General features: G+C 37.4%; 1 protein-coding gene across 4 annotated transcripts in view; it reads left to right on the plus strand.

Moving 5' to 3' along the window:
* Window positions 1–14,339, plus strand: part of NKAIN3 (sodium/potassium transporting ATPase interacting 3) — a 333,546-nt gene that overhangs the window by 300,868 nt on the left and 18,339 nt on the right. For 2 of the 4 annotated variants that reach the window (XR_010347042.1, XM_064387428.1), the window contains exon 5: window positions 7,238–7,337. Coding sequence is in view for 3 of the 4 variants with exons in the window: in XM_064387428.1 (XP_064243498.1) it covers window positions 7,238–7,309 (72 nt within the window). In the remaining variant the exon portion in view is untranslated. The remainder of the gene's footprint in view (window positions 1–7,237; window positions 7,338–14,339) is intronic. The other 2 variants (XM_064387416.1, XM_064387424.1) reach the window with 1 other exon arrangement.

The raw sequence follows: 14,339 nt of genomic DNA on the forward strand, positions 1-14,339 counted from the left end.
GCACATTTTAAAGGGCTGTCAGAGTTGTAGTCTCTAGGATCTCTCCACTACATCTGCAAATGGCACAATTGGACCTGACCTGCTGTGTGCTGTGCTGATTAAATTGGTAGACATTACCCCTACAGCCTGAATTTTATTCAACTCAAGTCAAATAGATTTTAGGAAGATGAAGGAGAGGAAAAAAAAACAAACAAACAAGTAGAAAACACAGAGTACTTCAGCTATTGCTGCTACATTTCCTGCTATGTTTTCCGAACAGTTTTCCAGTTGTTTGTGCACTTTTATTGTTTTAGATTTCTAAGTACTTTCAGGTTGAGCCTTCCCCTCCTACCACTGTAAAATGTTATGCATTTCATCATATAATTCTGGAAAATGCAGACATACCTTTGAGACTGTCTGTTCTTTAATTAAAAAATTGCATTCAGTTTTGAAATTATTTATAGTTTTAAACAATATGTTTCTAGTAAAATATATATAATCAAGCAGATAGGGTGCATAATTGTATAGAGTCATATAATTGGTAGCTATATACTATAGTAGTAAATGGTTATTATTATGCTTCATCTATGTATTACTGTTACTCTGGATCTTTTTGCTTTGTCATTGTCTTGAAATATGTAGAGTTATGATTTCTTTGTGCCTGATAATCTTAGTCATAATTCTATCTTGCTGAATCGTGAATACACAAAGATCCTGGATAATATCCTGTTTCCCTTATCTATCTCTTATTCTGATTTAGCACTTCTTTAGTCTCTAATGGAGGAAAAGGACTTTACAGTCCTCTCTGCAGAGTAATAAAAGTGTTAGTGGCAAGTAGGTAGCTAAGATTAACTACTCATGTTTCAGTTTCTCCTCAGTAATTGTTAACTCTTCTGAAAATGCTAATCAGGAGACAGTAATAGACAGGATGCTTTGTAATTAATGCATTTTTACTTTTGCTCAGTAAATTCACTCTTGCTACAGAGTTTCCATTTTATAAGTTAAATTTAAGACGTCTTGTCAAGCTTTGTATCCTACAAATTTTTAATGCATAAAGACTCAATTCTAAAAGTTTCTTCTCCCTTCATATTCCCTCAGTCTTTGTGGGAAATTAGGTAATAGTGAAATATCTTGCAGAATAAAAGGAATTGTGTTTGCCAAGTTACATTTTTGAAGAACCCCAAGACATACATAAGAAATAACGATTTTCAGTTCTCATCAGCAAAAAAGAAGCCAAGAAAAAGCCACATTCAGTGTGATGACAAGCTGGGTGGACTAGACGTGTACAAGGAAGAGTGTGAAGCACAGTTTCCATTTTCTCCAGATTGGAGAAATCTTCCAAATCTAGTTTACCTACACTGTCACACACATCCTCTTGGAGCCAGAAGTACTGTACATTTATTTTGTTTATGTGGATGGTTCTATGTGGTTGCAATGAGAACTCTACAAAACTCTGTGTAATTTCTTAACAGTGGTAAATGACCTGTTGTACACCTGACCTTGAAGATTAACCTGAGAGCCCAGGGCACTGCTTCGTGTAATCTTAAATACTTAGGGAAGACTCACATATCTACTTTGAACCAGTGCAACTACAGCATGTGAAGCTGATAGGAAAGTAATCTCATACTGTGAGAGTGTATTCAAAGGCCACAGCTGATGATGACAAAGCAAAGCAGGAAGACTTAAATCAAAATTATCCAAATCATCAATTTTAATAAAAAGTATTTCAGTCTTCAGAAAATGGCCTTGATTTAAATCATCACTCTAGTTTTATTTTGCATTTGTCCTTGCTTTCCTAAGGAAAAGTTAATCCATATTAAGTAGCAACTATTAAAATATATTAATTAGCAAGTAAACATACATTTTTGCACTCAGTTTGATTCTTATTTTTAATAGGATATATTCTAGTAATATCCATTTATTAAAGCAATTATATCTCACAGCATATATTTGCTCAAATGATTAGTTTTTTAATGTCTTACATGTTTTAATAGATTCTGTCCATTTAATGATGGACAATTATATAATCTAATTTCACTTCTATTAAACTAGTCATTTACATTTCATGCAGATGTCCATAGCTTAAGCGTGGAGATTTTAGTTTGACTAAAGCATTAAAGTCCTCTTGAGAATCTGCTGCCTGCATGGAAGAAAAATAGCAGAAACTATTTTATTTCTATCTAAGGATATCTACAGAAAATACATTATGCATCAAAAGCCTTGATAATAGCATCATACCAATGTACCCATGTTCTACTGATAACAAATCCCTTTGTGGATTCCACACTGAAGTCTCTGACAACTTATAGCCTAGGTGACAACTGTTTCTCACATCCTGAGCCTACCCTTCACTATGACTTGGAGAATTCAGCAATACTTCTCAGCTAGTCATTGAAGAAATAAGGCTTTTGGTAGGATAATTCTGATGGGTCTAAAAACACTGTGTGGTCATGTCCAAAGAATTATGGCTCGGTGTTCCATAACAAATGGTATCACTCAGTGGCCCATAGTGGGACCAGTGTTATTTCATGTCTTCATTACTGTCACAGCAGCATTGCCTGCACCCTCAGCAGGTTTGCTGGTGGCACTAAGCTGGGTGGTGCTGTTGAAGGGCTTGAGGGAAGAGATGCCACCCAGAGGGACCTTGGCAGGTTCAAGCAGTGAGCCCGTGTGAAGCACATTAACTTCAAAAAGGCCACATGCAAGATCTTGTACCTGGCTCAGGGCAATCTGTAATATCAGTAAAGGCTGGGGGATGAATGGCTGGAAAGGAGCTCGGCTGAGAAGAACTTGGGGATCATGGTGGATGACAAACTCAACATGAGTCAGCAACGTGCACTTGCAATCCAGAAAGTCAATTGTACCATTGCCTGCATCACAAAAAGTGTAGGCAGCAGGGCAAGGGAGGTGATTTCACCCCTCTTCTCTGCTTTTGTGATACTCCACTTGGAGGGCCATGAGAATATTTGGAGAACTGAGAGAGTTGGAGATATTTAAACTTTATTTTGGCCTTTCCATATATAAAGGGGGCTTTTTACCATGGTCTGTGGTGAGAGGGCGAAGGGTAAAAGTTTTAAATTGAAAGAGCATAGATCAAGATTGAACATAAGGAAGACATTTTTTACAATGAGGGTGGTGAGGCACTTGAACAGATTGCCAAGAGGATGCCCCATGAAAGTGTTCAAGGACAGGCTGGATGAAATCTGAGAAACCTGGCCTAGTGAAAGATGTTCCGGCCCATGGCAAGGAGGTTGAACCAGAAGAGTTTTAAAGTCCCTTCCAACCAAAACCTTCTGTGATTCTGTGAAATATTTTATGCTTTGCTTATTCTGTCTAGATAAAGGTATGTACCCTAACTACTGTATGGATGGAGGAAGGGTGGGAACAGCAGCCTCTACCCACAATTTCCCACCTGATTTCCTGCAGAATAGCACTAACAGGTCTCTTCTGAGACACTTAACTGGTCTGGGCTCTCCAGATAAGACAGGCAGTTTTGTACAGTGCCAGGATCCCAGAAGGTTTCCATGCCTTGAACTCAGTGCCATCAAGACAAGGCCTCCTGGCTGTATATTTCTGTATATTTCTCTCTGGATCAAACCAGAGGCTCCTATTTATGCTGTCAGGTGCTAGTGATCTTTGATGCTTCGGACATCCTGTTCCAACCCATTTATCAGTCCTTTTGAATGATTACTGCAACTCAAGATGGCCAAATTAAGAATCTTCCAGCTCATATGCATCATAATTGCTTTGGTTATCAGGAAACACACGTTTAATTTTATCACTTGGTGCCAGGCCAATAGCCAACATTTCCAGTACCAAGACTGGCAATTAGCCTGATAGCTAGATGGGTTCATATGAGCATAACACTATTAATTAAACAGCAGCTGTGTTAATCAAGATACCAAAAGGAATTTGTTGGAATAAATATTTTATTAGCATGTCCATCAATAACACAAAATAAGAGGTTTTAATTGATTTATTTACAAAAATATTCACACAGTGGTGGTTGTAACCCTGGTTAAGGATGTGGAAACAAGCCTCATCTGTCAAAGGGTATATTCCCACTTTATCACTTCATGTTAATGGTGCTGTAGATATCAGTTACCCAGCTGTAACTACTTGTTTGTTAGATCCAAGCCAAGCATTGCTGACCCCTTGAGCAGCAATACCTGACATTTGATGCTAAAGGGCTCTTTTTTCTCCTTGTTGTTTTGTTCTTTCAGAAAAATGCATTCTGACTTTTAACTGCAGAAGGATATTGTTGTATTATGGAGGGCTATGGTTAGTCACCTCATCATTTTTTCCCCCTTGAAAAGACCACAAAATTGAAAGAGGGTGCATATATAATTATTTTCATTTCTCCTGGTATTAATAACTAAACAGATGGGGGAAATGGTGTGTTTTAAACAAATATACATCATAAATACAACAGCTAGCAGTGATTTCTAATGCTGAGGTATAAAAAATATATTTCTGAGAAATAGAGAAAGGCTGCTGATTTTGCAAGAAGGTCACAGATTAGGCAAAGTGCATTTCAAACATTGAAGAGAGTGGGAAGAGATTAAGGAGAAGGTCTACTAAAAGAGCAGGATGTAAACTCTTAGGACTGTTAAAACTCAAGCTTGTCATGACCCACATTTTTTGGAAGACTTTTTTGAGCCCTTTACCTATTGTTTTCTCTATGTCAGGTCATTTATTACTTGTTAGAGTGGAAGTCTTGCTGTGCTTTATCCACTTGTCCAACATCTTAGACATTTGAGAAATCTGCTGGAAGCACTTACAGAGATATATTTTATATGATATACATGGATACAGAGTCTATATATACATATAAAGAAGAAAATGTATTTATAAAAATAAAGTTAATTTAATACAAAATACTACTAATAAGAACAACTAAATACATGATAGGGAAAGAGTAAATAATTCTAATATTTGATCCTTCACAAACAGTTAACCCACAGTCTGTACTACAATTAATTTCTATCATGTTCATTATTTGTTCAGCAGTTTTAATCTTCAAAGTATTTTCGTCATGTTTAAGAAAAAGAAACAAACCCAAATGACTTATGCAGTCAAACTGCACAACAGAAATGGTGATCAGGAAACATTGTAAATAAACAGTAGGCATCCTGTTATGAAAAATCACCTGTGCTCTGATTTTTCCATGGTACTAATGCAATATTTTTTAAATTATATGTAACCTTCAGGTGGCACAAGCACTGTACCTCAGGTATGATTTGTCTTTTGATCTCTTGGAAGCCTTTATATTGTATTGTTTTAGTTGTCATGCCTGAAAGGCGCTCTAAACTGTGAAGTTTAAGGAAAAAGTGAAGTTTAAGGAAAAAGTGTGCTTAATCTGTCAAGGAGTCTGTAAGCCACTGCTGGCCCCAGATGTGCTGGCGGGAGAACCATGAGATGCCATTGTCATTAACAGCAGGGGCTGGAGTGCTCCTAACCACCCACACAATTCTCAGCAGGCAAAGGGAGCCCTGCCCTGTCTGTGGGTCCCATCCTGCTGCAGCCTCCCTGGCACCAGGCACATGGGGATGGGCAGCTCAGGCGTGGATCCATCCCAGCCTCCTCCAGATCTGGATTGCGTTTAGCTGGCTCAGAGCACCAGTGCAACAACATGCTGTTCACCTGAGAGAGGCTGTGGCAGTACCACACAGCGAACTGGACACCAAAAAGCAGTCAGGGAAGCTGCTGATACTGTAGTCTGCTCAGAATGAGAGGAAAGTTGGATTGAAGTCACTTTGTGAAAATAGCAGTGAGGTGAATGCCCTGGAGAGGAAGCTCTGACAGGACTGTGCCACAGTGCTGTGACAGCCCTCATGCACAAGTAGCTCAGCTTCAGCATACTGTAGCTTAATTCTCCATGGGAAGATTAATCCCTTGGAGAAGGATTAAGCTGCAGTGAACTAGGGCCACTTTATTTCTGAATGGGAACGGCCACACAGGGATTTAATGTACTTTATCTTATGTGCATTGATTTCACAGCTTTAGTTAATTCATCTTAACTTCCCTGAATTCCCTTGTGTGGACAAGCTTTTTGTCTGCAGAGAGGCTTTTGCTCCTCGTGCAGCCCAAACAGAAAGCAGGTTGGAATGATTTTTCTGCTTCTGAAGGAGCTTATACCTGTCTAGATACTATTAAATTACCTCTTTCTCAGATGGTTGATCCGTGACATCCTTAGAATAACTATTTAATTAGATTTTTTGAATGGACCAGAGAAATAGGAGTGTTCTTAAAACTAATCTCTGGGCTATTTTTGAAATCTCTCATGAAGAGTCTTTTCAAGGCTTTCAGATGGCATGAATTGTGTACAGCTGCACAAACAATATTTTCTCAAGATTGGACATGTCTGGCTATGCAGTTTAATAGGTTTCCTTGCCCAGTGGGATTTTCTTCGTCTTTGGTCATGGTCAGAAGAAAACATTTTGTCTATATGGATAAGGAGAGAGTGGAGTTTCTACTTCTTGATCCTAAAGGTCTTTATCCTTTCCTCTTGGTGGGACAAGTGACACAGATCTGGGTTAAGGAGGATGCTTTCATGGGTGCTGCTGTTAAAATAATGGCATGGTTTGATTGTTGCTGTTCTTTGGGGAAATGATATTGTTCATTTCCTGCATAGTTAACATGAATGATGTGAAATAAGGTGTTTCCTGATGTCGATGAATCATAACCCAATTTTACTGTTCAGTTACATCATGACAATTCACCCATCAATTTAAAATTTTCCTAACAGCTTTTCACTGAGATACTTTATGTAGCACCAAAAGACATCTCTTGTGGATTCCATAGAAGTGTTACTATGACTTAATTCTGTAGCAGTCAATAAATATTTTGGCATTTTAATAATCATATGGAGTACATAGGGGCCCATATTCATGTGGGAAAAGGCATGTGAGAGCAGAGGTATTGAAGAACAAAGAAATGTAAACAATAGCTGAATATCAGGATACAAAATGTTTTCCACCAGTATTACTCAATAGCAGCATTCATCAATACTGATCCCAGTGAGACTAGGAAAATATTTTAAACTATAAAATGCATATTTATATATAAAATATAAGATAAGCAACATGAGAAAAAGAGAGGAAATTAATCTAGCTGTTTGCACTGAAATTTGTAAATTCGGCAAATAGAAATAAATATATATAAAATTTAGCTGTGATACCTGTATATATCATTGTAGTAACAGATTTGTAATTGTTCAGTGTGTTCTAATGATGGTTTTTCCTCTTTTTTCACACAGCTGATTGGATTTGTGTACGCCTGTTACGTGATCAGTATTTTCATGGAGGAGGAGGACAGCTGTAAGTACTGATACACACCTCACCATCTCTGGAGCCAAGGTACCTGGGCTGAAACTTAGTCTTGTATTGAACTACCAAGGCAAAGAACAAAGTTTGAAAAATGGCAGAATCTGGCATTCATGTATACAACCAATTATGCTTAAAGACATACTTATTTAGGTACTAACAACTTATCGAGGTGGGATTGGAATTTCTGAACTTCTTCATAGGGATTTGTGAGCCTTTTACATGAGCCAGTCACAGTGAGGAAAATTATGTGATCCATGTTGCATACATATAGATATGTATGTCATTGTGGATGTACATTTACATTTGAATTAAAGCTCCCGAAGCCTCTTAATCTGTTTTTCAAAATGACATCTTTATCAGCAGTAAAATTAATGGAGAGGACAGACCAAGTGCAGTATCACTCTGATCAATAATTAAGTAAACCTGATCTATGCTTACAGGCACTTAGACCATGCATTTAAAATATTCCCATATTCTTAACTTGCTTTTGTCAATGAAATCCTCATATACATACTCATGTTGTTCCAAAATTTTGAAAATGTGCACACCTTAAGAAAGTATTTCTCAGGAAGTCATTAAGAGTCTATTGGAAAAATCTGAATATGCTGAACATTCCGGTAGGATGCTGTGTGAAAAGTGGTTATGAGAATTGCCTGAGGATGTCACCATGCCCACATGACCGAGATAGCCATTGGTAAAAGCAGTAGGGAGAATGGAAAAATATTGGATGAGCAGAGGAGCAAATATAAGAACAAATACAAAAAGGGACAATGTGTGACCATTTAAATTACTTCCTCTCATTTATAAGGAGGTAAACAGTAAAATAGCTCTCTCTAGGGGAAAAAAGAACTAATGTCAATAGCATTTTATGGTTATAGCATAAATAACATGCAACTAAGTATTTATTAACTTTTATTCATAAATCTTTACATAGTTGTTCTGTTTCTTCACAGAATAGGTCTAGTGGGTGAATATCATAGGAGAAATTTAGTTTCTAGGAAGGCATTTGATAATACCTGGAAAACCTTACTGAAAACATAATTCAAGTAATTCATGTCTATGTTAGAAATGCAGATTGTTTCATTGAAAACAGTGTGAAGGACTATAAACAAAATATTTTTCCATTGCTACAAATGGTACAATGTTCAGTTCTTCATCATAATGCAACACACATTAGTATCAAATCTATTTTAACACTTTCATTTAAAGGTCTTTATTAGGAAGAAAATATGTCAAAGAGATCCTCAGATAAAATTGAGTGGTAGGGGATAAGCATGGTGTGCACATATTGTACTGTGGAAAGGCAAAAAGAGCCTGGATAAAGATGGATGCTGTAAAGGAGAAATATGAATACTTGGAGAAGAAACATAAATAAAATGTAGGGCTTGAGGAGAAAAAGCTCAGAAAATGCTTCCTGGGAAAGCAGGAAGCTGCCAATTAGGCAGGAGCTGGTAACACAGGGCATCAGCAGATGGCACAGCAGCACAGTGGCTGTATGGCTTGGGATGCATACACACAGCCTTTGGTCTGTGAAATCCTGACACTGCTCCTGTCCATGTGGCTCTGATGAGTCAGAGTAGTATCCAGGACTTCATAGGGATAGTTGGAAACTTTGTTTATGGGACAGTTACTAAATGCCTGGAACAGGGGGCTACATCAGGCCTTAGGGGAGGCCTGCAGGCTGATGAGGAAGACACAAATGCAGTGCTTTGAAGGATAAAAGTCGTGTGTGCACATGCACACCCATGTGCAAGCAAAGATGCATCGGTACCTGGGAAGACAGCCTCTTCCATTTTTTACAAAATCATGTTATATTACTGTTGGCTTTGTTTAACCCTTTATAGTGTGATTCACACAGCCTGTTCTAGCATGTGTGAAATACAAAACTCCCAGGAAACTTTCCATGTTCAAGGAAACTGCAGTCATGTACAACAGACCATATGTGGCTTACACATTCAAGGCCTCATGAGAGGGTTTTTTCCAAGTTAAGAACCTTGTTCACTTTGAAAACATATCTGTGTCAGAAAAGATGGGGGCTGCTTCATTTGCCTCTGATGGTGAGATCACCTAATTGTCTTTTGAGGGTTTCCAGCCATACAATACAGATGGAAGTTTTGCTGACTGGGAATGGAGAACAGATAACATATTTATCAACCCATAAAATAGATCAAATGCTAAGGTGATCCAGTATGTAGAGCTAACCCAGCTCCCATTCTCCTCAGCTGACTCAGGGGTCTGCATTTAATTTCTGCTTGTCTTTCAGAACTGTCAATGACAATTTGTTCTTCTGTTAAAAGTGAAAATCACCTCACTTGTCTTGGAAAATATGCTGTAATGTCCTTTGCTAGGAATGGGCAAATTTCCCATCTCACTCGTATCTTTACATTTGATCATCTATACTCCTGTGTGCATAGGTTTTCTTTGTTAGCAGAGAATGACCAGGGGCAGGGGCCAGAGCAGTGCACAAAGGACAGAAAAACAGGAGCAAAGTGGAATAGATGCAGCTCGGAGATTTCACAGCCATTGGAAAGAAATAATTTCTGACTTGCTACTTTTTTATTGCCTTCTAAGATTCTGAATTGGATCAAAAGCCAAATAAACAGCCCTTTAATATCTGACTTTGTGTCTTAGTGCCCATTTATGTTTTAGAGCCCTCTATGCTTATAAATAAAAACATTATAGACAGGTGTTAACCCCTTCATAGAAATCCCACAGATATGTTTTCAATAAAGAAACATCTGTTTAAGGCACAGTAAGGAAATGGTTTGTTTTGACAATTAGCTGAGAAGAACAGGACTTATTCTGGAGAAATTCACATTGCTAACTTGCAGCATAATGAACAAAAAATTATTCCAGATGTAAACACAGTGGTGCTTCAAAACAGTTTGAAAGTAGACAGTGTTTACATTGGGATAGAAATCCAAAAACCTGCAACAAAGTCCAATTTTATGCATTTTTATATGATGCAGCAGATCTTTTTCTTAGGTAGATGCAGCTATTCCATCATATTTTAAGCAGTAATTTGCACAGAATAAATCCTCAGCCATCTGAGTGTCAAAGCCTCCCTAATTAAATATACTCTGCAATATTTAGTGCATTGAGTTAACCCCAGTTCTTGGTCTAAAACCCATCAAGCAGACTTAAAAATTAATAATAGCTGCCTTTTTAGCCTCTATGCAGTGCTTAAATGGATTTGGAGCCTGACATTTCAGCTGATAGACACTTTTCTGAACAGTAATAATGCTTGAGGAAACATTTATTTCCAGCTATTGCTCAACCTACCTACATTTCATACTGTAGTTAACTTTTACTTAGAAGGAAGATGGTAGCAGGTCAAAAGGAATGAAAAAAAAAAGGGACATGTTAAAGGCATACTATGGTAGTGGGGTTATTACCTTCCATCATTCATCCTAATGAAAAAGTCTATTTATATCTCTTCCCTTCATTTTTTCATTTCTTTCTTTGTAGATCTATCAATCTCTATAAGCCCTTTTGAAGAGGTAGAATATGTGAAATCTGTAATCATAAAAGCCTGTCACTATCCTGTTTGTGAATCATTTTCTCCTAAAAATGAACTCGGAAACTGATTTCCACCTTGACAGAGTTACTATTTTAATTCAGTGGTGTCTGGAGACTAGGCAAAATACATTGCTAAACATCCTGATTAAATTTCTAAATAGTTTCTGGACTTTTTTGAGAAACAGTTGTTAGCGCTACTACTGCTAAACACTAGTATATAAATGTGACACTGACACATGTCAGAAGTGATAGTTCTGTATTGTGCTGGATTTTGTGGAGTGGAAACTGATTTGTAAACAAATTGCATAAAGAAACAGCGGTGAAATCAGAGGGAAGGTTTGCCACAAAACTACAGTTGTGATTTCAGCATTTTTGTACAAATGAGACCGAAAGGCTAACAGGCCAATCTAATGAAACTTAAACCTCTTTTGTGCGTGGGCAAAAAATAAAGAAAAGGGTTTCCATTCACCATGAAGATTTATCCCCTAAATGAAAGCACAAGAACAAAATTAATAAACAAAAAAATTGATTATTTTTTGTCTGCTATCTATGCTTGTTGTGTTCACAGCTCAGCTGTACTTTCAGAACATAGAGGAAGATGAATTTGTTTTTACAAATTACGAGTTTCCCTGTATTGTGGTACCAATATGACCCTCCATATGCTATCATTAGAAAGATATTAAGTAAAGCAAGATACATTATTACTTCCTCTGAAAAACTGCTGCATTGCCTTATCTGACATATGGCATTACATTCATACACACCATTGAGCATCTGTTGTCAGTAATCAAACAAGAGAAAAATAATTTTATATCACATTTAATTTAATATTTATAGATACACAGCAGGTCCAGCAATGATAAATTTCCTATAAATATGCTTCTTTTTTTTTTTTTGCAAAGTGAATGAACAACTAGCTAGCAATAGCTAATATTAAAAATATCCAATTACCTTTATATATAAGTATCCAGGTTCCCTTAACTAAGGAGTTTTTGGGAACCCACTACTATCTTTACATTAATTGCAATTGTACATGCAGTTGAATCCATCAAAATTCTGAGAAAAGAATTTTTTGCGATAAAATGTTTAATATCAAGAACCACCAAGAAGGAGAATCTGCACTACTCTTCTGTTGGGCAATACAAGAATCAAACATCCCCAGTCAATAATTGTCCTAAATTATCTCCTTGAAGAGGACTTAACAAAAGTTGTCGAACAGCAGCACAGATCATCGCTGGGCTTTAGCACACACCACTGTCACCTTTAAACCATAATGACTTGAAAGAAAATGTGTTGTTCCTGAGCAGTGGATGAGTATGCTTGACACAGACATTTAAAATTATAATAAATTTTACTGCTTGGCAGTGAAACAGCACTATAAGCAGCCATGTTGACAGCATCCTCCTGACTTTAGCAATTCTGGAAAATTGGAGTGACTACCAGTATTTTTTGAAGGCTTGAAAGCAGTTTCCATCTTTTTGTTCATCTGGAAAAGAAACCCAAAACCCCAGAATTTTGATTCACCTGTTCTGGAAAAAAAAGAGAAGCAAGTATTTTTGCCAGGTACACATATTGCTAGGCATAGAATAGTAGTGGCTTCATAACCAGGTGTATTCTGTAATTCAACTGAACATTTTTTTAAAAATAAAAAGTGGCCTCTTGCAGAGATGAAGTTTCCAACATACTTGTCCTGAAAGGTGGTCTGTGACATCTGGAAAGCCAGGGAGCCCAGCCAATGCCACAGGTGGTTCCTGCTGCTCCTTGCACTGAGGTGCTGCCCACATTTCAGGGTGGCTCATTCCCTGCTAGCAGCCTCTGGCATCATTGTGCAGATGCCCAACATGAACTGAAGGAGAGGCTGTGGTGTGACCAGAAATGTCACCAGCATATCCAGGGGGCTTCCTCAGTTCAGCTGTGGCCCAGGACAACCCCACCAGACATTCAATGGAGACAAATGTCAAGTTGCAGTTTCTGTGGACTCTGGTGGTTGGTCCAGCTGGAGTTTGTTGATTAGATGCAGACTCATCTTCTTATTACCCTATTTATACCTGACTTCACTTTCTCCTGTAGTGGAAATATAAAGGATAAAACTCTGTTCTAACAAGACTTTATGGTTTAACAACATTGTATGGTCCTACAGTCCTATTGATGTCCCCTCTATTTATCACTAGCCCTAGTGCGTGAATTACCTGAAAATGCATGCTCATTCCTACACTAAACTAACACAATGAATTCTGAAGTATTTAATAAAGCAAGAAATACTGCAGGGATTTACACTATTTAAATAAAATCTACATGCTATTTCAATTTTTTTTTTCCTTCAGTTATCATACATTGTCTAAGAATTTATTCTAGTTCCTATGGAAACATGTGCATAGATATAATGCACAAAACCAAGAGTAAAATCTCTGAGGTGGTGGAAAATAAAAGCAATTAAACAATATAAATCCAAATACTAGGGAAAAAAATCTTGATTCTAGATAGGCTATTGACAAAAAATTGCAGCAAAGACATGATTCCCCTTTATTTTTTCTGCTTAAAAACCACGGGTGAGTAATCTCTCACAGGAAAGCAAAATCTAAAATAAAATGCTCATGCTTTACATTCCCCCAGCAAAATGTACAAAATGGTCTTCATTTCCAGTTGTATTCTCCATTGACTGTTGCAGAACACTGTTCTAAGAGATTGTCTTTAAATAATAGATGGTGCAAAGTGTACTGAAAGGAAAGTCTTAACTGTGGAGTATTTCTAGCAGCAGCAGCAGTTACCTGCTTGAAAGTACCACATTTCATGTGTGATCCCACATGTAAGGTTGTCCAGCAAGGGTGCAGACAAAGCGTGAGGAAATGGCATCATCTAAATGAGGTGTAAGCTAATTCCAATTTTTCATTGGTTGAACATACTATATTCTAAGGTGTGACTCAGATAACTTGAGGAAATCCCCCTTGAGTTTCTAAACCACTAAAGTGGTAAAGAATTAATTTCTTAATGTTGGGTTGCTTGAATAGGTGTGGAAATAATAGTCAATACACCTGCATGCAAACCAGCAGCTCATTGATTTTCCATTAAGGAAGGGGGTAAATCACTCAAATAGTAAGAGTACCTCCAGTGCATTCCCACAATTCCTCCCTTAAGCACAAGTCAGAAATTTCTTCCTGAAATTCAGCAGAAAAAAATCTCCTCAATCACTTTAGCAAACATAATATTATTGGATATTCTCCAGAATATTAGTAGGTCACAGCAGTCATGATTAAGTCACAGTACAGTTTTGAAATGTTCTTTTTGTGAGTGAGGAAATCCCAACTTGGCTGCTTCACACATTGAAATGACACTTGGTAATTTTGATCAAGATTAAGTTCTCCAATAACTTTTTTTTTTGGTAAAAAGTTGAGGAAGAGTTCAGGAGAGTAAAATTTAATATTTTTTAAAAATCTGTTTTAGCAATGAATTGTGTGAGCATTCAGCTACCAAAAGGTGCAGAGCTGCAATCATTAACTTCCATCCACAGTTTTG

Source organism: Passer domesticus, chromosome 1, assembly GCF_036417665.1.
Source record: "Passer domesticus isolate bPasDom1 chromosome 1, bPasDom1.hap1, whole genome shotgun sequence".
Lineage (NCBI taxonomy): Eukaryota > Metazoa > Chordata > Aves > Passeriformes > Passeridae > Passer > Passer domesticus.